This window comes from Lynx rufus, unplaced genomic scaffold (assembly GCF_022079265.1).
Source record: "Lynx rufus isolate CCGP_SWC_20201006 ecotype Redwood Valley unplaced genomic scaffold, mLynRuf1.p SCAF_2, whole genome shotgun sequence".
NCBI lineage: Eukaryota > Metazoa > Chordata > Mammalia > Carnivora > Felidae > Lynx > Lynx rufus.
In genome coordinates this window covers 171,969,976-171,991,595 of record NW_025814834.1, presented here as the reverse complement: position 1 = coordinate 171,991,595, position 21,620 = coordinate 171,969,976, and the positions used below count along the sequence as shown (strand labels likewise).

Genomic DNA, 21,620 nt, shown 5'->3' with positions numbered 1-21,620 from the left:
CTGTCATAAAGTCCTCATATGAGTGAAGTCATATGATATTTGTCTTTCTCTGACTAATTTTGCTTAGCATAATATCCTCTAGTTCCATCCACGTAGTTGCAAATGGCAAGATTTCATTCTTTTTGATTGCTGAGTATATTTTTTTTTATTATTTTTAAGAGGTATGTGCAAGCCTTGTATTTTGTTTCTATATGATTCAGGTCCTTTGTTATTCATTTAACGAGTACACTGTTATTCATCACAGTTCTACTGCCTGTTAGAGTAATGGCAACAGTACTGGTACTATTATAAAAAAAATTCTCAGCCAATAATAAATTTTTGAATTCACATTCTGCATTCATGGGGTATGAGTTCTAGTTTCTCTAACTGAAAGTTCAGAAATAATGGATTTCCATGACTTTGCAGCTTTTCTTCTGCCATTTCATGCAACATTTCCTCAAGTATTTTCTGAGGAACCTTAGCAATGGTTAGATATATTTGAGAAATTCTATCCTGTTCTTGGAGATTGGGTATACATAGTTAGGGTAACCATATAATTTATTGTCCATGTTGGGAGAGTTTTGGGACTGAGAGGGTATGCAGTTAGTGACACTGAGCCAGCAGGTATAGAGTAAGACTATTCTGACAAACCTAAGACAATCCCGGGTGAGCCTGGGCCTTGGGTCACTTACCATTAGTTTACCATAGGCTTTGAAGTCCCTGGACAAAAAGCCTATTTATCTTTGATTGGCCCAACTTTTAGTTTTATTTTTTTTAAATTAAAAATTATTGGGATATAATTCACATAATATAAATGTCACTGTTCTAAAATGTACAGTTCACTAGTGTTTAGTGTATCTTCAATGTTATGCAAACTTTTTGTGGTCAGTCCTGTGTCTGAGTTGCTCTGTACGAAGTCTGTAATTACAGAGTGAGGTGAGCGTTTCCAAAAAGTGGAATTTGATGTGTCAGCATGTAAACAACCTTTACCAAGACTAAGTGGTCAGGTGACTTCCCAGAGACCACAGTGCTTGGCGGAAAACTTGAGACAGTGGGGTCTGCGAAGAGGAGAAGGTGTTAGAAGAATAAAGAGACTGTCTTGACAGTAGTCCTATGGAGAGATGGAACACAGCTCCTATTCTTGGAGTGAGGCTGCTGTGTATCTGGTGTAGGAATTTAGTGCAAGACAGTATGAGAAGAGACTGGAGAGAGGTGGGGGTCAGTTATTCATGACTTTCTAGGTCATGTGAAATGTATTCACGATCAGTTCTTCCTTTCTCCTGAGGACTTTCCACATAGAACTGTGCTATTTTAGGATCTTACCTAAGACCTACCTGTGCTATTTTGACTCTCAAAGTAATGGGAATCCATTATTTTCAAATGTTGCAATGGAGAGACAAGAATTGGTCTCCCCTTGAGTGAAAAATATGAATTCAATATATACAAACAGTATGGAGGAGTTAAATTATAGTAGCAGGAAAACAAATTCTGTTCAACTTTAGAATGCATCAAAATCATATTTTCCAGGAGATTTCACTTCTCTACAACCTGTTTATCTGGGGTTGAATGTATATTCCCTGAGTACTTACTAACTGGAAAGAAACGCAGTGTCTTGGCAGTCTATTGGGTAGGGGGAAGGTAGATTAATATAGGTTGATTTCCAGAAAACAGAAGATTTGAATGTGAGTAAATTAAGAACTTACACAAAATCAGTTACATCAGGGTTGAAAAGACTCAAGAGTATCCATTCATTTGGGATTAATTAAGAAATTTTCCTTAACGAACAAACTGTGAATAGGAATTTAGGTGAAGAAGTCAGAAAGGAGGACATTGGAGATGGGAAAATGGAAGTGATTTCTGGTATGGTCCTATAGTGGTCACATTTTAAAATAAATGTTTCTTTTGGACTTGGGAAAGGTTCACAAGCAACATTCTCAATTTAATATATGTATATTTCAAAATTATGAAAGTAATACATGTATATAATAGAAAATTATAGAATAATAAACTATTTTCCCCTCCCCCAAACATCTAGGACTTTGACTACCCTGAGACAACTAGGAAATACCTTAGAATGTTTTCTTTTTATAAAGACAAGGTCATGGAGCATATACAATTTTTAATCTTATTTTTATCTCTTAACACAAGCCTTTCCTAATATTAATAAAAGGACATATACAACATTTTTTTTAAAGTTTATTCTGAGAGAGAGAGAGAGAACACAGCAGAGAGAGAGGGAGAGAAAGAGAACGCCAAACAGGCTCTGCACTGTCAGCACAGAACCTGACTTGGGGCTCGAACTCATGAACTGTGAGGTCCTGACCTGAGCCAAAACCAAGAGTCAGACGCTCAGCCAACTGAGCCACCCAGGCACTCCTATATAAGCAACATTTTTAATGGTACCTGATTTATCATGAGAGCCGTCCACAATTTCGACATCAAAAATAGATATTTCAATATCTAACTTGCTAGTTTCTTTTTTTTAAGTTTTTATTTATTTAGTAATCTCTACACCCGACATGGGGCTCAAACTCACAACCCTGAGATCAAGAATTGCATGCTCCTCTGATCTTGCTAGTTTCACAGGAGAATCTAAAACATGAGTGTCCTCAGAAAACTTAGAATTTTAAAGGATTTACCTAGCTCTGTCTACAGCATATTTAATACAAATGCATACTCAGTGAGTGGTAAATGAGTGGTTTAGATCATTGTGATAATGAGGTTAAGTGATGGGGAGGGTGGGGGAGAGAGAGAAAGAGAGAGAGAGACAGACAGACAGCTGGATCACGGAAGGTGGATTGATTTTGGCCAAGTAAGTCAGAGGACAGTAAAGATGCAGGAAACCATCTACATGAGAGTGGGAGATGCCAGGCGTGTTTGAGTGGGGAAGAATAGATCAGAATAGTTGGAAAAGGGGTTTATGCAGGAAGGAAGCCAAGTTGGAAGGAGTGCTTGGGGACCAAATGTACAGGCCTTTGAATACAAACCAAGTTTATACTGTGTCCTTGAGCTCAGAAGTTACCAAATTCTGCCTGAGTACTTTTAAGAGGTGATTGTGAGGAGTAAATGAGATCATGCTTGTGAAGCATCTTGTGCAGTACCTGGCTAAATGACAAGTGCTTAGTAAATATTAACTGTAATAGAGGTGTTTTTTTCTTAAGATTTGCTAAATTCTTTTTTTTTTTAATGTTTATTTAAACATAAAGAGAGAGAGCATGAGAAGGGGAGGGGCAGAGAGAGAGAGAGACACAGTATCTGAAGCAGGCTCCAGGCTCTGAGCTGTTGGCACAGAGCCCGACGCAGGGCTTGAACCCACGAACCATGAGGCCATGACCTGAGCCAAAGTCGGACATTCGATCGACTAAGCCTCCCAGGCGCCCCAGGTTTTGCTAAATTCTTTTAAAAACAGTTCTTTCTTTTTTTTTTTTTTGGTTTTGTTTTCCTTTTACCTTGGTTAGCAGTTGGGCAGTTGGTGATTGGGACAGAAAAGGGCTTAGATAACAGATTTAGAAGTAATGTCTGCTGATTTTCAAGGAGAGTGGGGCCTAATTATTGACAAGTGTCAGAAAAGCAAGGGATGATGGAGATAGGATGACTCTGCTAGAGAGGAAGTTATTGGTGAATTTGAGGATATAGTTACCCCAGTGTGATATATGTTGAAGTCAGATTGGAAGGGGTTCAGAAGGATACAGTTCTTGTGATAATGGGGGCAGTGTTTTACTTGCAAAACTTGGTAGTGGGGCTCCATACATTGCTTTTGCTTATTTTTCTAGCCAAATGTTTTTATCTATCTTTCTATCTATCTATCTGTCTATCTATCCATCTATCTATCTATCTCCACGCTCAAAGTGGGGCTTGAACTAAGGACTTTGACATCAAGAGTTGCATGCTCTACCAACTGAGCCAGCCAGGCACCCCCCCACCCCAAATGGTTTTTAAAGTGTGTGTGTGTGTGTGTGTATGTGCGTGTGGGTGCACGCACACACGCATACATCCATACATGTGCATGCACACATGTTCAGGGATGCACCACTTAATTGGTTAATTAGCTAATAAGTGCTTTTCTGAAAAGCACTCTGAAGAGCTCTGTTATATAATTATTTGAGTAATTGTACTAAGTGAAATAGTGCCATAAGAAATAAACTGCTTCACTTGAATAGATTTTTTTTTAATGATGCTATTATATTACAACAAAATTTTCTTATTAAGGGATCAAAGATTAAGGGAAAATGACCAAATATTGGCTATTAATCACACACCGCTGGATCAGAACGTTTCCCATCAGCAAGCAATTGCATTATTGCAACAAACCACTGGATCTTTGCGTCTGGTTGTGGCCAGGGAACCAGGCCACATGAAGAGCAGTACGTCCACCAGTCTAACTGATACAACTGTGCCGGAAACAGTGAGTTGCAAACTTGGAAAAATAACTCAATTTTGAATTATGCCACTGATTTTAATAAGTGTAAAGACATTTAGAAGGTGTCATTTTACTTGTCATACTTTGAGAAAGATCATCTCTAAATATAGCATTAGCATATTAAACAAGATATTCTGTTTTTTCAACATCCTATGATTCTCCTCATTTAAGATTATCAGTTAACATAGAGGATGAATTGTAGTATTATGTTTAACTTATTTGGTGAGGGAAAGAGTCTCGTGTTCCTTGGTGCTGTAGGGAGTTCCTTAATTAAGCTGAGAGTTTTATTAGAGATTTACTATTAAGTATCTTAAGTAAGATTTAGTTATTTTATTCCAAAAATATTGAAAATTATTATTGAAAAAAAATTTTATAAGTTAGATGGGATGTTTATGATTAGATTATTTATACTGCAAAATTACAGAAGTTTTCCTTTTCACGTAAGCATGTCTACTGAGCAATTTAAAAGAATAAAAGTAAAAGTCTCTTGGAAATCTTTAAACTTGGTTTATAACATTTTACGGATTTTGGCCTCCATCTTCAGAATGCAGGCTAATAAATCTTATTTTCTTATAACACTAAGTGCTAGCTGATTAATTTTCATTCACTGCGACAAAAGAAAAAATAGACCATCTGGGTACAGGACAAGGTCACAACACAAATTAATGTGTAGATATTTTCCCTCTTGCAATCAGTGATATTAATACAGCACAATTTACATAATAAATAGAATGTACAAAGTGGGAAAATGCTTTGCACAGTGGGTAAGAACAAGGGCGCCGGAGCCAGGCTAAGGTGGGTTCGAGTCCAGTTCTTCCACTTTCTAGCTGTGTCCTATCAGGCAGGTTCCTTGACTCCCCCACACCTCAGTTTCTTCTTTTACTTGAAACTAGTAACAGCGTCCACTTCACAGAGAGATTAAATGTGCAGATTAAATGAGAATGCGTGTGAAGAGCTAAGCATGGTGCTTGGTACAGAATTTACACTCGATGAGTATTAGCTGTGATCATTAATTTAGGTGTATTTTAGCAAATCTTTTTACTCCGCAGATACCAGGTAGTGTTCTAGATGTGAATTTATTAAGTGTCCCAATATTCCTGATCATTTAAAAAAAAAGTTTTTTTAAAAGTTTATCTTTATTTTTGAGGCAGAGAAAGAGCATGAGCGGGGGAGGGGCAGAGAGAGAGAGAGGGAGACACAGAATCCGAAGCAGGCTCCAGGCTCTGAGCTGTCAGCACAGCTGATGTGGGGCTTGAACTCACGGACCATGAGATCATGACCTGAGCTGAAGTCGGAAGCTCAACCAACTGAGCCACCCACGCGCCCCAATCCAATCTTGTTCTAAAATGTTTTGTTTTATTTTCAGGGAGAGAGAGCATGTGCTGGGGGAGGGACAGAGAGAGAGAGAGAGAGAGAGCGACAGACAGAGAATCCCAAGCAGGCTCTGTGCTGGCAGCACAGAGCCCAATACGAGGCTCAGTCTCATGAACCTTGTGACTTGAGCCGAAATCAAGAGTCAGCCACCCAACCAACTGAGCCACCCAGGTTCCCCAACTAAATCCAATCTTTTGACCACATCTTTGACTCATTCTGTTACCTGGTCCATCTTTGCTCTTACATTTCCCTTTTGCTTCAATGTATTTTTTCTCCATAGTGCAATTAAAATGCTACCTTTTTCTTGAAGGTTTCTGTAATTCTTCATTGGATTTGACCTCCTGTCTCTGCCTCCCCTATCTTTCCCCTGCCAACCTTTATAATATTTGAGGTTCTCTTTCAGTTCAGGTAGACATATATTTATTGGTTCCTCCTGTGGGCTGGGCATTGTTCTAGATATTGGGTATAGACTAGAGAATGAGACATGTCTCTGTCCTCTTAGAGCTACATGTCTCTATCCTGGTAGATTCGATATTCTTTCCCATTTTAATTATTTGTGTTTTAGATTATCTCTCTACTGGATTATAAGATTCTCAAGAGCAGGGACCATATGATCATCTTTATCTCCTAGCCTTTAGAGAGTTGCCTTAATTACTTGTATGAATGTTCAATTTGTGGTGTATCTGTTACTTCAGTAATTATCGGGAAGCTAAGCATCTATGTCTCGCTAACACTGTGGCTTTTATTTGCTATTAATTTGTAGGTTCATTGGGGCCATATTGAAGATGTTGAGCTCATTAATGATGGCTCTGGATTAGGTTTTGGAATAGTTGGAGGAAAATCGAGTGGTGTGGTTGTGAGGACAATAGTTCCTGGAGGATTAGCGGATCGAGTAAGTTGACTTGTTTATTTTTGCTTTGGTATTATACAGTTTAAAATGTATGGTTTGAAATGTAATTTTATAACATGGGTTACTAGGATATATGATTCCATAAATAGAAATGAAGTGTTGCTAAAAATATTTATCCCCCTCCCCCCCATAAATGTTAATACACACTCAACTTGGCTTTAAACAGTTCCTAAGTCAGCTTTCTTTTTTTGGTGGAGGGGGAGGTTCTGTTGTTGACAGTCTTCCTGATTCCATCAGAGAACAGTATTTTTGTTGAAGAATTGTTAATAGGTATTGTATTTTGAATATTTGTATTCTCTCCCAGCGTATCTTTCAGGAGCCTAAATGTTAAACTCAGAAGGTACAGTGATTATAAACATTTGTCCAAATATTGTATGTGGTAAATTTTACTTGATTATGATTTTCTGGCATCATAAGTCAAATGACTACACTTCATTATTTAGCAGTTTTTAAACTGAAAGTGAGCCTTTTTTTTTTTTTTTTAAAGTAGGCTCCTTGCCCAACGTGGGCCTTGAACTCACAACCCCAAGATTAAGAGTCATCTGTTCCACTGACTAAGCCAGCCAGGTGTCCCTGAAAGTGGGCCATTTTAAAACTTATTAACTATTTCTGCTTAGTTTTACATTGAAGAAAATGTTATACATTACATTCAGTTTTTAGAATGTACTCTAGAAATTTGGTTATGACACCACTTAATGATGAGCCCATAGTATGTAGACTGTGATAATCAGAATAGTATATAAATTTCACTGATTGATATTCAGTTACCTATACATTTATCCCTTCTAATAAGTGTAAGTAAAGAGGAACCTGCTATGCAAATGCAGCTTTGAGGCAATTTCCTTAGCGCTCCATTTCTATTCAAGGTTCTTCTCCCTTCCACAGTATTTAGAGAAGCAGCTCTCAGGGTTTATTCTGTGGGGGTCCCTGAGACTCTTGAAGGGGATCCGTGGGATCAAGACAGGCAAATGGCACCAAACCGTGCCAGTGGTCACTGCAATCTTCTCCACTGTGTGGTTGCAATGAAAAAGAAAAAAAAAAGTCTTACTACAGGAAGTGCAACAAAGAGTATTGTTTTTTAGTCAATTTTGACATTGAAGTGCATGTGTGACAAAACAGCACTCCTGTCACATACTGAATTTGGATGCTGGTTTTGAGACAAATATTTGTGAGACAAACTAGCTGCTTTTTTATACAGAAAACACTAACGATTTTTAAAATTCTTAAGTTTTGTGCTCTCATTCAAAATAATTTTTTTTAAAAAATGTTTAATGTTTATTTTAATTTTTGAGAGAGAGAATGTGAGCAGGGGAGGGGCAGAGAGAGAGGGAGACATAGAATCCAAAGCAGGCTTTGTCAGCACAGAGCCCCATGTGGGGCTTGAACCCACAAACCATGAGATCATGACCTGGGCCAAAGTCAGATGCTTAACCGACTGAGCCACCCAGGTGCCCCTCAGTCAAAAATCTTTTTTGCAATATGGTGATATACAGTGTTAGTTTCAGCTGTACATGATTCGATGTTTGTTAATACTGTGAAATGATGACCAGTCATCTAGTTAACCTCCATCACCACACATATTACAGTTTTTTTTTTCTTGTGATGAGAACTTTTAAGATCTACTCTTAGCAACTTTCATATATACAGTACAGTACTGTTAACTACAGTCACCATCCTGTACGTTATATCCCAATGACTTATTTTATAACTGGAGGTTTGTAACTTTTGATCAGTTTCATACATTTTGCCCACCTATGCCCGCCCCCCCCCCCTTTCTGGCAACCACAAATCAGGAAAATCATTTTTATTTTTGAAAAAATAATTGAAGGAAAAATTATGGTTATTCAGATTTGGGAGCTTGGCAGACATTTCTTTGAAAATGGATGAAGGAAGCTTGTCACTTCAAGAAAAACGACTGACATTTGTTGGTGATGATAAAATTTGAACTTTCAAGCAAAAGTTAGAACTCTGGAAAAGTTGTGTCTTACCAGGAGTTGAAATTTCCCCATATTTAGACTTTTCTGATTATATTATTGCTGATATTAATACGATTTTAAAAATATTATATAATGAAATATGTCAACATTTGGAACATCTGCATGAGTCTGTAGATCAATATTTTCTGTAGACCAACATGTGATAGGACAATGTATAGGTGAAAGGTCCATTCAGAATTCAAAATTGAGTAATAGATTTTAATGAAACAGTATTTGAAAGTTTGTTGATGTAGTTGCAGATGCTACATTGCCACTGAGCTTTAAGAAACTACAACTTGTCAAATTTTGGTGTGTTATCAAAGAATGGGCCTGAAGAGCTATTAAATACTATTAAATACGTGTTCTAACCATGTATTTTATGGAGGCCAGATTTTCTTTATGTACTTCAGCCAAGCAACATATTGCAACATATTGAATGCTAAAGCAGATGTGAAAATCCAGTTGTCTTCTTTTAAGCCAGATATTAAAGAGATTTCCAAAAATATTTAAAACTACCACTCTTCTCACCATTTTGTTTTAGAAAATATAGCTTTTATTTTCAAACTAAAAAGTGTATACATCAATAGATAAAATATATATTAATATATTACATGTATTAAATATTTTAAGAATTTCTCTTTTTTTTTTTTTTTAATATTTATTTTTGAGAGAGAGAGATAGAGTGCAAGCAGGGGAGGGACAGAGAGGGAAACACAGAAGCAGGCTTTAGGCTCTGAGCTGTCAGCACAGAGCCTGAAGCAGGGCTTGAACCCCCCAAACTGAGATCATGACCTGAACTGAAGTCGGATGCTTAACTGACTGAGCCACCCAGATACCCCTTCTCTGCTATTTTCTAATTCAGTAGATATCAACAAAAAGAACCACATAAATAAAAGTGCTTTGAGATTCTCAGTAATTTTTGAGATATAATTGACACATAATAAACTACACATATGCAAAGTATACAGTTTAATAAATTTGATGGGGTGCTTCGGTGGCTCAGTCAGTTGAGCCTCTGACTCTTGATTTCGCCTCAGGTCATGATCCCAGGGGCGTAGGATCGAGCCTCATGTCAGGCTCTACACTGAGTGTGGACCCTGCTTGAGATTCTCTTTCCCTCTGCCCTCTCTCTCTCTCTCAAATAAAAAATAATAATTTTTAAAAGGTTTTGTTTTTTTAATGTTTATTTTTGAGAGACAGCACGAGCAGGGGAGGGGCAAAGAGAGAGGGGGGACAGAGGATCTGAAGCAGGCTTTGTGCTGATAGGGGCTTGAACTCACCAGTTGTGAGATCATGACCTGAACTGAAGTCAGAAGCTTAACCGACTGAGCCACCCAGGTGTCCCCCCCAAATAATAATAATTAAAACAACTAAATTTGAAATATGTTTACTGGCAAGTTTAAAGTGTGTAGGGCAGTCCAGCAGGCTGGAAACTCAGGCAGGAGTTGATGTCATGGTCTGGACTTGGAAATTTGTAGGGTCAGTTAGTAAGATTTCTTAGGAAACTCAGGCAGGATTTCTGTTAGAGTCTTAAGGCAGAATTCCTTTTTCTCTAGGAAATCTGTCTCTGCTCTTAAAGTCTTCAACTGATTTGATGGTGCAACCCTCCCCCCTTGTTATCAAGAGTAATGTTCTTGGGGCGCCTGGGTGGCGCAGTCGGTTAAGCGTCCGACTTCAGCCAGGTCACGATCTCGCGGTCCGGGAGTTCGAGCCCCGCGTCAGGCTCTGGGCTGATGGCTCAGAGCCTGGAGCCTGTTTCCGATTCTGTGTCTCCCTCTCTCTCTGCCCCTCCCCCGTTCATGCTCTGTCTCTCTCTGTCCGAAAAATAAATAAACGTTGAAAAAAAAATTAAAAAAAAAAGAGTAATGTTCTTAAAGTCAGCCAGTTATAGATATTAATCATATCTGCAAAATACTTTCACAGTAACATCTAGATTAGTGTTTCACCAAAAAAAAACTAGGTACCATCGCCTAGCCAAGGTGATACATAAAATTTAACCATCATACCATCTGTTTCTTCAAGAAAATGAACATATCCATCACCCACAGAAGTTTCCTGTGCTTCTTTGTAATCCCCATTTCTGCATCCTTAATAATTTTTAAGAGTGTGAAGCGTTTCTGAGACCAAAAGGTTGAAAATGGTCATTTTAGGGGCGCCTGGGTGGCGCAGTCGGTTAAGCGTCCGACTTCAGCCAGGTCAAGATCTCGCAGTCCGTGAGTTCGAGCCCCGCGTCGGGCTCTGGGCTGATGGCTCAGAGCCTGGAGCCTGTTTCCAATTCTGTGTCTCCCTCTCTCTCTGCCCCTCCCCCGTTCATGCTCTGTCTCTCTCTATCCCAAAAATAAATAAACGTTTAAAAAAAAAAAAAAAAGGTCATTTTATGGGCCTTCAAAACACATTTGGGGCAGAAAACATATTCTTTAAGGGTTTTTGGAAATTTTTTGTAACCTGGAAAAGGATGAAGTATTGTGGAATATTTTGATATCTTTTTCCACATTTCCTCCCAAACACCCCCCCCCACTTTAGCAATTTTCATAGGCTTGTTTGCTGGAGTAGCATTTTTCAAGATGCAAAGTGGAGTAGTTACTGTGAAAAACAAAGGGTCAGATAAATTTAGAAAACACCAAGTTAAATAAAATCAAATAGACTTTTTTACTGTAAGAATTTTCTGAGCTTTTAATATCCTAATGTGCATTAAGAATTGTCACAAGGAGAATATGATGTGCAGTTTCCCAAATTAATCCCTTTGAGACACTGTTGGGAAAGGCCCAGGTCTGATATTTAGCCTTTACTGGAAGGGATTGTCACTATTTCAGGTCATTAGGGAGGGGGTTGTGGTATGCCCATCAGTCATGATGGAGAAGCAAGTGTTTATTTATACCAGACATTGTTATCTACCTAATATATATTATTCTCATGTAATCCTTGAAACAGTCATAAATTTTATTTTCAAATTATAGATTTGAAAGCTGTTAAGAAATTGCCCAAGGCTACTCAACTAGGAAATGACAAAGTCAGGATTGAGCCCACATCTATCTGACTCTGAAGCCTGTGTTTTACTGCTTAAATCTATTTATCTAAAGTTCATCCTAATGTTTTTCTTTTTCTGATGTATACTTGTCCAGAGTTGGTCTAAGCTTATCAGGAAATAGCCAGCTCTAGAAGCAACAGAACAATTGGCTTTTTCCTGTAGGGAATATGGTGAAGTCTGATCATAGGGGACAGAGACATCCCCTCTCTCTTCTCACCTCAGCTAATGGCAGATAAAATCTCTTCAACAGATTCTATGTGTTGTTGCTAAGCCTTTACAAGTTTTTGCTCATGTAGCCTGAACATAGCTTTAAATTTTTATTTAATGTTTATTTATTTATTTGAGAGAGATTGAGACACAAGCACGAACAGGGAAGGGGCAGAGAGAGAGGGAAATACAGAATCTGAAGCAGGCTCCAGGCTCTGAGCGGTCAGCACAGAGCCCGACGCAGGGCTTGAACCCACAAGCTGTGAGATCATGACCTGAACCAAAGTCAGATGCTTAACCAACTGAGCCATCCAGGCGCCCCAGCCTGATCACAGCTTTAAAAGAATTAAAGGGAATTATTGCCTTTAATTAAAATGTACTCCTGTTTTGAATACTAATGTTCACTCTTGACTATTGCAATCTTTATGGTAAGGGAATACAGATGTCTTGGGTCATTAGTTTAAGTGTGATCAAGATTGATCATAAAGTGATACCTACGTTCAGCTAGTGGGGTTAATTAATATTACTTTCTTCAAAGAATATAAGATGAGATAATAGAAAGTTAGAAAAAGAAGTCCATATTATTTAAAAGATTTTTATGAAATAGCTCTTTAGTGTTTCCTTTTGTGTGTACAGATAATACATAGTTAAAAGGTGGGTACAGTTGAGGGAGTGTGGCAAAAAACACCTAACTGAGGTCACTGCAGCATAAAGGGTCATCAGAAAGCAATTGATCAGAAGCAATTGATGATTTGCTATAAGCAAGACATTAAGCTAAAGACTTTACATATAGTATTGAGTATAATGCCCACAACTCAGAGAGGGATTTATTCTCATTTTGCTTAAGAAGGATCTGAGATTTCGGTAGAATAAGTAACTGACGTTTGGTCATACAGCTTGATCGAAGTAGAGCAGGATTTGAACTTGAGTGTGTCTGACTCCTCAGCTGGTCCTTGTCCTTCTGCTGTCTACTGCCTCTAATAGTATAAAGTAAATGAAAAAACTATTGATTTATATGAGCTTTTTAAGAAACACTTACTGAGATTTAATTACAATGACCAATCATTTAATGTAATCAGGGTCAATTCCATGGATAGGAAAATTGTATTGTGTAAGGGGAGTTAAAGACTTACAATCTATGTTATAAATCTATAATCTATAATCTATAAACCTATAGACCTACTTATAAACCAACCTGTAATCCTCAGTCTCCAAAATTCACAGTACCTGAAACATACATCTTTTGAGAATTCCGTTCAGCTATGACAAAAGTTTCAAAAATTTTCAACAGTTAGAACTTTTGTTTTTGTTTTTGTTTTGAATTAAAAATGGGTAGTGTAAAACTTCATTTTACATAAGTATCTTTCTTGTGGTCTGGAGAAATTCTAGGGAAATCAGGTACACTGAGTTTATCCTGTTTTCTCTAGAAGGTAACTATAGCAAAGCAACCTATTTAAAAGTTTTCACGAATTATTGACATTTTGGAGTTAGGCAATTATGAGTCACATTAGCTCTCCAGTAATCTTTCATACTAAGAAAGAATGTAACCAAGCAAGGATTGGAGGGTGGGTGTGTACTATGAGGAATTTTCAGCCTAGAATAAGTGAGGCTCAGCTTGAGGCCATTGAATAGTTGGTTATTCCCAAGAAATTTTGCTTTGAGTCTATAAACAGATATTTTCCTTATCCTTAAATATTTGATGAGGGCTGTGAGAATTTGAGTAGAATAGGATAGATATACTTAGATGTATTATCTTCCTTTAATTCCTTAAGGAAAAGAGTGTTTATTTTATAAAGTCGCTGTTTTCTGCCAGTGTTAGGTTGTTTTTTGATTAAAGACCAGTGATAGAATTGGCCTGGCATTGAAACTAGTAATAATTTTATTTTCTGTTTTTAGTTTAAAAAAAAACAAATTTATTTATTTTATAGCTTTTATTTTAAAGCTTGAATTCCTTTAGGTATTCAAATAGTTTTATTTTATTATAATATATTTAAAAGTTTTTAAATTTATTATCATTTTTTTAAGTAGGCTCCATGTCCAATGTGGGGCTTGAACTCACAACCCTGAGATCAAGAGTCACATGCTCAGGGTGCGTGGGTGGCTCACTTGGTTAAATGTCTGGCTCTTGATTTTGGCTCAGGTCATGATCTCACAGTATGTGAGTTCAAGCACCACATAGGCTCTGCACTGACACAGTGGAGCCTGCTTGGGATTCTCTGTCTCCCTCTCTCTGTGTCCTTCCCTGGCTTGTGCACAGGCTCTCTCTCTTTCTAAATGAATGAATGAATGTCACGTGCTTTACTGACTGAGCCAGCCAGATACCCCTCATCCAGTCTGCCTATCAGAGAACTTAAGATGCAAAGTAATATATTTTTTTAGCCTATAATTGCTAACTTGGAATAAGTGATACTTTTAATGCTTTCACAATAATCTGTGGTACCCTATTACATCAGCTGTTATCATTATTTTTAATTTAATTTTGAGAGAGCGAGAGAATCCCATGCAGGCTCCAGGCTCTGCGCTAAGCCCGATGCGGGGTTCCTTCTCACGATTGTGAGATCATGACCTAAGCTGAGATCAAGAGTTGGACACTTAACTGACTAAGCCATCCAGGCACCTCTGCCCCCCCCCCTTTTTTTTAAGTTTATTTATTTTTGAGAAAGAGAAAGTAGATCAGCTGTTTTAATTTTTGTGCCTTCCATACTATTAGCCTATATGTATAATTATTTTTCTCTTGTGAAAGAACCCATGGGTTAATAAATTTTTATACTTGAATGTTTGATTAGCATGCTCTGTGTATTTTTATTTTTAAAGTAATGTCCACACCAAATGTGGAGCTTGAACTCACAACCCCTAGATCAAGAGTCACACACTCCACTCACTGAGCCAGCCAGGCGCCCCAACACCCTGTCTTTGAATGTTGGCATAGCTATTTATTGGCTATCACTGATTTATGATTTCTGTTAAAGAAAAGAAAGGATTCTATGCCTTTTTTTTCCTTGCACAGTAGACAGGTTATGGAAGGAGAATGTTGATCAGAAAATATCAGTAAAATGTAATGCTTAGAGCTTCAGGACTTAAACAAGATAGCTGTCATTTTGGTGTCTTTCCTATCAATCTGACTGATGATTGTTTTTGCGCTTATGAATTCCTTAGAACACCTGTTTTTCTGGAAGAAGAAAATGTTTGACTTTCAGTGACAGATGCAAATTATCTACATCATTTTAAATTGAATTGAGGTAAAATAGGGAAAAAAATAGTGCCTAAGGAAGTAACTAAATATGTACTTATGGTGAAGTGCCCTTCTTTAGCCAAATATGAAAACACTTATTGGACAAATTCTTTATTCTTTGGCCCAGCCATAATTTTGTTCAAGGATGGTTTGATTTACAGAGGCCGCTTCACCCTTGTTTTTCATCATAAGCACTGACTTCTTCTTGAGTACTTGCTTTATCTCAAGTTGTTACATTGATAGAATATCAAAATTATCAGTGCTTAAAGTAGAAATCCACCATTTCTTTTAATTTTTGTTTTGTTTTTGTTTTTGAGAGAGAGCAAGATAGAGTATGAGCAGGGGAGAGAGAGAGAGAGAGCAAGACAGAATCTGAAGCAGGCTCCAGGCTCTGGGCTGTCAGCACAGAGCCCGACATGGGGCTCAAACCCACAAACTGTGAGATCATGACCTGAGCCAATGTCGGACACCTAACCAACTGAGCCACCCAGGCGCCCCAGAAATCCACCAATTCTTTTTTGCTCTTTGCATCTTCCTTTTTTTCTGAGTTTCTAAATTGAATTGCGTTTCTGTTTTCCTCCTCTTCTCCTTTTCCATTTGCTTCTAGGGCCTTTTCCAGACTTCAAAACAAAGCCCATAGCTTTTTACTCATTCTTTTTTTTTTTTTTTTACATTTATTTATTTTTGATAGAGACAGAGCACAAGTGGGGGAGGGGCAGAGAGCGAGGGAGACACAGAATCCGAAGCAGGCTCCAGGCTCTGAGATGTCAGCACAAAGACCCACGTGTGGCTCAAACTCACAAACCAAGAGATCATGACCTGAGCCGAAGGCGGATGCTTAACGACTGAGCCACCCAGGCATCCCAACTCATTCTTTTGATCTAATACCTTCATCCAAGTTTCTGCAAAATTGGAGAAAAGGAAGGATGGGGAATAGACTTTTTAGTCTTAAGATTTTTTTTGTTTTGTTTTTACTTTTTTCTTCTGAATTTCACCTATACCTTACAGATAGTGCCTTCTGGAGCCAGGAATATGAAGCCTAGTACTGCACAAGCCTGATGGTCATTGCTCTATTCTCAGGCTGTCTTTCTCTCCCAGTTGCAAAATACCTACTTTTCATCTTCATTTCACTGAAGCTTTTTGACAGTTACAGTTTCTTGGAGAACAGGAAAACAGTAAATTGATCTACTAGTGTCACTTTGAAGATATTGAAGTGTAAGATAAACCCACTGGTGTGCGTGTGTGTGCATGCTCTCAAAAATAAACATTTTACTTTATTTTTTTAAATATTTGTTTTTTCGGGGCACCTGGGTGGCTCAGTTGGTTAAGTGTCTGACTGCAGCTCAGGACATGATCTCACGGTCCGTGAGTTCAAGCCCCGCGTCAGGCTCTGTGCTGACAGCTCGGAGCCTGGAGCCTGCTTCCGATTCTGTGTCTCCCTCTCTCTCTGCCTCTCCCCTGCTTGTGCTCTGTGTCTCTCTGTCTCTCAAAAATAAATAAATTTTAAAAAATAATAATAACATTTTTTTCTTTTTCTTTTTTTTTTTTTTTTTTTTAGCTTTTATTTGTTATTGAGAGACAGAGCATGAGCATGGGAGGGGGCAGAGAGAGGGGGAGACACAGAATCCGAAGCAAGCTCCAAGCTCCAAGCTGTCAGCACAGAGCCCGATGTGGGGTTCGAACTCACAAACCGTGACATCATGACCTGAGCGAGATCATGACCTGAGCCGAAGTCAGATGCTTAACTGACTGAGCCACCCAGACGTCCCTCAAAAATAAACATTTAAAAAAAAATAAAAAATAAAAGAAATGGAACATCACATATCCTTGCTTTAAATTCATCCAGAATCCTGACTTTATATATGCTAATGACTCCTAAATTTAACTCTGTGGTCTGGACTTTTCTCCTGAACTCCAAATTTGTATATCCAGCTGCATATTTGACATTTTCACTTGCATGTCTAATAGAATCTCAGACTGGCTATCTCCAAAACTCCTCATTCCTACTCCCACCCATCCATTGCTCTGTAGTCCTTTATCTCCATTAATAGCAGCTCTGTCTTTTCAGTTGCTTAGGCTAAAACTTTGGAGCTTTAAGTCCTTTTGTCCCCTCACACCTCCTGTAGAAACTATCAGTAGGGTCTGTTGAAAGTTCATTAAGAATACATCTAGGATCTCACTTCTCAACACTCCAACTGCTAACCCAGTCTGTAGGCTACCACTATCTCTAGATTACTGCTTTAGTCTACTAACTGGTATCTCTGCTTCTGTTGCTTCCTCTCCTGTAGCCTATTTTCAGCACAGAAGCTTGAGGATCTTGTTAAAAGTAAGTCAGATAATGTCACTTCTCTTTCAGAACACTTCAGTGACTTCCCTTCCCATTGGCTCCGAGTAAATGCTCTGCACTGCTGACCTCAGTTAATGCTCCCTTCTCCTCCTGACTACTCTCCTCTTTGCTCATTCTCTTCCAGCTACACTGATATCTCGCTCATCCTTACACATGCCACTGAGTTTTCTGGCCTTGAGAGTTTCTAGCTTTATGCTGGAGGCTTCTGATCCAAGCTCCTTCCCTTCTTGAGGCCCAGGGCTTTCTGATCTCTTCCTTACTTTTGTGGCCATTAATACCCTGGCTCCAAGCCATCAGGCGTGAAGTGATGCCCTTGAGCAAATAAATGACTGTTTTAGAATTCTAGATACTATTCTCCTTTTGAACACATCCTCCACCCCATCTTTTTTTTTTTTTTTTTTTTTTTTGGCAAAGATTTCCTTTTCCCTGTTGCCAGTTCAGCATTCATTAAGACTGTTATGTTTTATTTAACGTTTTATAGATGGCTTCTTTGTCAGCCATTTTGCCAGAATTGAAAGTCTGATGAATTGTTATTAGCTAGTGAAGTTAGATCATTGATTTCTTAGAATATTTTTTTATTATTGTTATTTTTCTTTAATTTAAATCCAAGTTAACACAGTGTAATAATTTCAGGAATAGAATTTAGTGATTTATCATTTACATATAACACCCTGTGCTCATCCCAACAAGTGCCCTCCTTAATGCCCCTTGCCCATTTAGCCCTTCCCCTCACCCCCTCTCCCCTAGCAACCCTCAGTTTCTTCTCTGTATTTAAGAGTCTCTTATGGTTTGTCTCCCTCCCTGTTTTTATATTATTTTTGCTTCCCTTCCCTTGTGTTCATCTGTTCTGTGTCTTAAAGTCCTTATATCAGTGAAGTAATATGATATTTGTCTTTCTCTAATTTCACTTAGCATGATATCCTCTAGTTCTATCCACATAGTTGCAAACGGCAAGGTTTCATTCTTTTTGATTGCTGAGTAATACTCCACTGTATATATAAACCACATCTTCCTTATCCATTCATCCATCGATGGACATTTGGGCTCTTTCCATACTTTGGCTATTGTTGATAGTGCTGCTATAAACATTGGGGTGCATGCATCCCTTCGAAACAGCACACCCGTATCCCTTGGATAAATGCCTAGTAGTGCAATTGCTGGGTCGTAGGGTAGTTGTATTTTTAGGTTTTTGAGGAACCTCCATACTGTTTTCCAGAGTGGCTGAATTTTGTTTTTTTCTTGAATTAAAGGATGGAAGACTCCAGACAGGGGACCACATCTTGAAGATTGGTGGCACAGATGTACAGGGAATGACCAGCGAGCAAGTTGCCCAAGTACTAAGGAACTGTGGGAATTCAGTCAGGATGCTTGTTGCAAGAGACCCAGTTGGTGAAATTTCTGAAACCCCTCCCCCCCCTGCAGCCTTACCCGTAGCCCTGCCTGCTGTAGCCAACAGGAGCCCTAGTGTTGTGAGTATACAAACCATTCTTTAATCTTAAATACTGGATATGAGATCCTGCAAGATTAGAAATCCCTTCAACTCAGAGTGCCAACGATTGTGAGTAGTGTCCCCAAGGAAGTTAAGAAGAACCCTGCTAAGAGACCTTAGATAAGTTTGATTTTCTTTGTTGCTGTGTCTCAGGGTTAAGTCATTCAGCCTCCCTGAGCTTCAGCTACTCCTCTGTAAATTGGAAAATAATAGTACTTGCCATTTCTTTTTCTTAAATAAAGGCTTTTAAAAAACTCTTAAAATTTTGTTTAAAAAAATTCCTTTTTAATGTTTGCTTATTTTTGAGAGAGAGGGACAGAGTGCGAGTGGGGGAGGAGCAGAGAGAGACGGAGACACAGAATCCTAAGCAGGCTCCAGTTTCTGAGCTGTCAGCACACAGCCCAATGCGGGTCTCGAACCCATGAGCTGTGAGATCATGACCTGAGCTGAAGTTGGACGCTTAACCAGGCACCCCTTAAATTTTATTTTAAAGTAAGATTCAAACCCAACATGGGGCTTGAAATCATGACCCCGAGATCAAGAGTTGCATGCTCTACCAACTGAGCCAGCCAGAAGTCCTAGTACTTGTCATTATTACTTCATTAGAGTGGTGTTGAGGCATCCATGTATTGGAGGGGAAACTAAATGTTGGTCAGTGTATGAGTTACTACAGATAGGAACAGAATGACCAAAGGGAATAAATAATATTTGTCATAATAATAATTATTATTATTATCAAACACCTAGAATTGTTGAGGTCATCTGAAATCCTCACAGGAATTCTGCAAGATAAGTCTTAATCTTTCATTAAGATAAGATTGCAGGGGCTCCTGGATGGCTCAGTCAGTTAAGCGTCCGACTTCAGCACAGGTCATGATCTCACGGTCTGTGAGTTCAAGCCCCGCGTCGGGCTCTGTGCTGACAGCTCAGAGCCTGGAGCCTGCTTCTGTGTCTCCCTGTTTCTCTGCCCCTCCCCTGCTCATGCTCTGTCTCTCTCTGTGTCAAAAATAAATATTAAAAAAAAAATTAAAAAAAGAGAAGATTGCAATACACGAAGGAACTGAAGTCCAAATTACTCATTAAAAGTCATAAAGTGAGGGGTGTCTGGGTGGCTCAATAGGTTGAACGTCCAACTCTTGATTCCGGCTTAGGTGATGATCCCAGGGTCATGGGATTGGGCATGGGTTGGGCTCTGTGCTGTGTGTGGAGCGTACTTCAGATTCTCTATTTCCCTCTGTCCCTGTCCCCAACTTGTGCTTTTTTTGTCCCTAAAAAAATAATAAATGTATAAAAACAATCATATAGTGAGTAAGTTGAAGCTGGGATTTGAATTCAGGTCTTTCTGGTCCTTTCCAAACCCTTTCCAACCATCACACAGGCTCTGAATCAAGGGGTAATAAAGCAAATGGAGAGAAATAGTTTTTAAAAGGAGGGGCCATGGAAGAAAGAAGGAGAAGTGATTTTGGTGGGAAGAGGTGGAAGACCATCATTCATCTGCATTCGAGGGGCTGTTCTACGAAGTTGTTGGCCTCTCCCTCTTTGGCATCTTGTCACTGGAAGTTTTCTGCCGGAGATGTTAGCATCATTCTTGTTTTCCTCCCCAGACTGGTTACAGCCACTTTCTTCCCTTCCATTACTTTAGCTCTCTTGAGCCTCCAATTCAGTAGTTGGGATCAACGTAGCTATGTGATAAGCGAGAATTTGATGCAATCACCCGTTTCCTTTCTCCTATTAGCGTTTTGAATCGGATCATGTTTTTAGACACTTTATTCTTTTAAAGAACTATTTTATTTTTTAATTTATTTTTTAATTTTTTTTAATGTTTATTTATTTTTGAGACAGAGAGAGACAGAGCATGAATGGGGGAGGGTCAGAGAGAGAGGGAGACACAGAATCTGAAGCAGGCTCCAGACTCTGAGCTGTCAGCACAGAGCCCGACGCGGGGTTCAAACTCACGGACCGTGAGATCATGACCTGAGCCGAAGTCGGACGCTTAACCGACTGAGCCACCCAGGCGCCCCAGAACTATTTTAAATTAGAAGACAAGTAATGAAAAAAGGTTCTAGGTTGACAGTTTTTGCTCACAATTATTATTCACAATAATTCTTAGCATTTGTTTCAAAATTTTTCTTTACATTTGGTTCTTTTTTATTTATTTTTTGAGAGAGGGAGGGTAAAAGTGAGTGAGAGGCAGAGAGAGAGAGAGGGAGAGAGAGAAGCGAGGCTCACCCGAAGCGGGGCTCAAACTTAGGAACTTTGAGATCATGACCTAAGCCGAAGTTGGATGCTTAACCAACTGAGCCACTCAGGCACCCCTACATTTGGTTCTTTTAGATAAAAATTTATCCTAAGTTTTTTTTTCTAAGTGGCTGTATTAGTTTTCTGTTGTTGTGTAACAAATTATCACAAACTTTGTGGCTTAAAACAACACTGTTAGTTCACAGTTGTACAGTTCAGAAGTCTGGGTAGGACGGGCTGGGTTCTCTACTTAGATTCCTGTGTGGCCAAAATCAAGGGCTTGCCAGACTCTTATCTGGATGCTCTGGGGACAGTCTGTTTCTAAGCTCATATAGACTGTTGGTAGAAAACAGCTCCTTGCATCTGTAGGACTGAAGTCTCTTTTCTTTGCTGGCTGTCAGCTGAGGCCCTCTCAGCTCC

At 38.8% G+C, this 21,620-nt stretch overlaps 1 protein-coding gene across 1 annotated transcript in view; it reads left to right on the top strand.

Annotated features, from left to right (window-relative positions):
- The window catches only part of PATJ (PATJ crumbs cell polarity complex component), a 368,066-nt gene that overhangs the window by 21,189 nt on the left and 325,257 nt on the right, over positions 1 to 21,620 (top strand). Inside the window, exons 6-8 of the mRNA XM_047084721.1 lie at positions 4,189 to 4,384; positions 6,537 to 6,665; positions 18,724 to 18,942. Coding sequence (XP_046940677.1) covers positions 4,189 to 4,384; positions 6,537 to 6,665; positions 18,724 to 18,942 — 544 coding nt within the window. The remainder of the gene's footprint in view (positions 1 to 4,188; positions 4,385 to 6,536; positions 6,666 to 18,723; positions 18,943 to 21,620) is intronic.